This window comes from Octodon degus, unplaced genomic scaffold (assembly GCF_000260255.1).
Source record: "Octodon degus isolate 3935 unplaced genomic scaffold, OctDeg1.0 scaffold00120, whole genome shotgun sequence".
In the NCBI taxonomy this organism is placed as follows: domain Eukaryota; kingdom Metazoa; phylum Chordata; class Mammalia; order Rodentia; family Octodontidae; genus Octodon; species Octodon degus.
Window position 1 is genome coordinate 1,847,802 of NW_004524696.1, and position 1,948 is coordinate 1,849,749.

Consider the following 1,948-nt stretch of genomic DNA (forward strand, 5'->3'; position numbering starts at 1 on the left):
ACAAATTGAAAATACTAAAAGATGTCATTACAAATATTCTTCAGTGCAAATCACAGTGACTAATGCTGGAACTTTTTTATTGCATTTAAAGAAAAACATTCTTCTTTCATAGCCAGGCAAGGTTTTCCCAGAGCACACGCTACAGAAACCCAACCCAGCATGCAAATGCCCCACACACTCACCTGCCTGTGCTCATTTGCTCACACACATGAGCACACATATTCATGCACTTGTGTACACGTGCATTCATTCAGTTGTGCGCAGATCCACACACCAGCACGGTCACATTGCTGCACACGCACACCCGTGTTCCTGTGTGCATATGCTGCCAACATTCTCATAAGGGGGAGCACCGTCACACATGCAGTCGCTGGCAGTCATGTGGCACATACAGACACAAGCCCACATTAACACACCCATATGCACATATTCACATGCACATGGACACTCACATGAGCACACCTACATGGATATTCACACATGAGATGCACAGCCGCAGTCTTGTGCTCACACTCATCTGCACTGCACACCCCTTCGTGTGCACACAGTTTCTTAAATGCAGTGATGGTTTCTAGGAAAGAGCAGCTGGACTCCTTTTGCTCTGCTGTCAGGTGGAAGTACTTTCTGCAGTCTTGCACATCGGAGTTTGTGTTTGCTGAGAGCCTCCTGAAAGCAAAACGCTCCTGCACGCCCCTCCCACCCCCCGCCGGTTCATTTTCCAAACGGAGATGGGGCAGAAATCAGGACCAGACAAGAAGGTGCCAGCGGGTGGCACGGAGGCGCTTCTCACTACTGTAGAACTGTGTGCTTCGGGAGACTCGACAGTACTGAGGGATAACTTACTGCACGGTGAAAATGTCTCATCCAGAACAACTGCAGAGAAAAGCCCTCGAAGGTCACAGTTCCCACGCGAGCAGGTTTCAGGCCAGACAGTGGCTACTCCTCTGAGTCCTGCAGCTCCCTCAGTGCGGCCTGGAGGAGCCTGCGAAGCTTCCAGAACACGTGTGGGGCCGCCCTCCAGGAGCTCCAGCTGAGGCCTGAGGAGCCTGCGCACTCCTGCACCGCCTGCTCTAACTGCAGCCGCAGTGGGAAGGACACGGCGGGACTCCTGGAAGATGAGAACCAATGGTGGAATATTTTGTCACAGATGACCTGAGGGAAAGAACGGCGAGCAGTTAATGCAGGTGGCACATCATCTGTAAGGATTCCCCAGGTCCGCGTCTGGTTCTCAAGCTGAGCCTTGCTTTGTTCCTCCAGGGAGGGCGCGTGGGGGTCATCAGACTTGGAATGGTTTTCCCTTCTACAACCGAAACCATCCAGCACCAGGAGACCATTCTCAGGGAGCAAACGCCACCTCCCTATAAGATGGGAAAGACCCATTTCTAGTCCCAAAGCAGGGGGCAAAAGACTGAGTTGATGCTTCAAGGAAGACCGAACACATGGAAGGCAGAAGTCGCGGGTAGGGGCTTCTGCCTAAGGAACCAGCAGGGGAGCCTCACTCAGGCTCCTCCTCCACGAGGGCTTTCTGTGTGAGTGGGCAGGGCGGCGCGGAACGCAACCCGACAGGGCTCTCCTGAGGTCAGACAATGCTCTGAGAAACTAGGGATGCAAGTGTATGCTGTCAGCTTACAGGCACACTGGAAGGGGAGGACGCGGGCGGGGCCCTCCCGAGAAGCTCTGACTAGGCACAGACGCAAAAAGCCAAGGCACTGTCACAGCCTTCAGTTCCAATAGGCTGTGCCACTCACTGAGGCGGACAGTCTCATCAAAGTCCACGTTCCAACATGTTTACCACTCTCATAGCTGCGCCCTTGATGAAAGAGCTGACTAGAGCACGTGGCTGCGCGTTTCGCTGTCACACTCTATGTCACGCTCATTTTGCAGAGGACTCCATTTTACAGCATCATTGTGTCCTACAGGGCAAATAATGTTAATTTAAATTTTCTGA

General features: G+C 52.6%; 1 protein-coding gene across 1 annotated transcript in view; it reads right to left on the reverse strand.

Moving 5' to 3' along the window:
- Window positions 1-286: 286 nt before the first annotated feature.
- Fam69c (family with sequence similarity 69 member C) overlaps window positions 287-1,948 on the reverse strand; it is a 22,417-nt gene continuing 20,755 nt past the window's right edge. Inside the window, exon 4 of the mRNA XM_004640211.2 lies at window positions 287-1,152. Coding sequence (XP_004640268.1) covers window positions 937-1,152 — 216 coding nt within the window. The 3' untranslated portion in view covers window positions 287-936. The remainder of the gene's footprint in view (window positions 1,153-1,948) is intronic.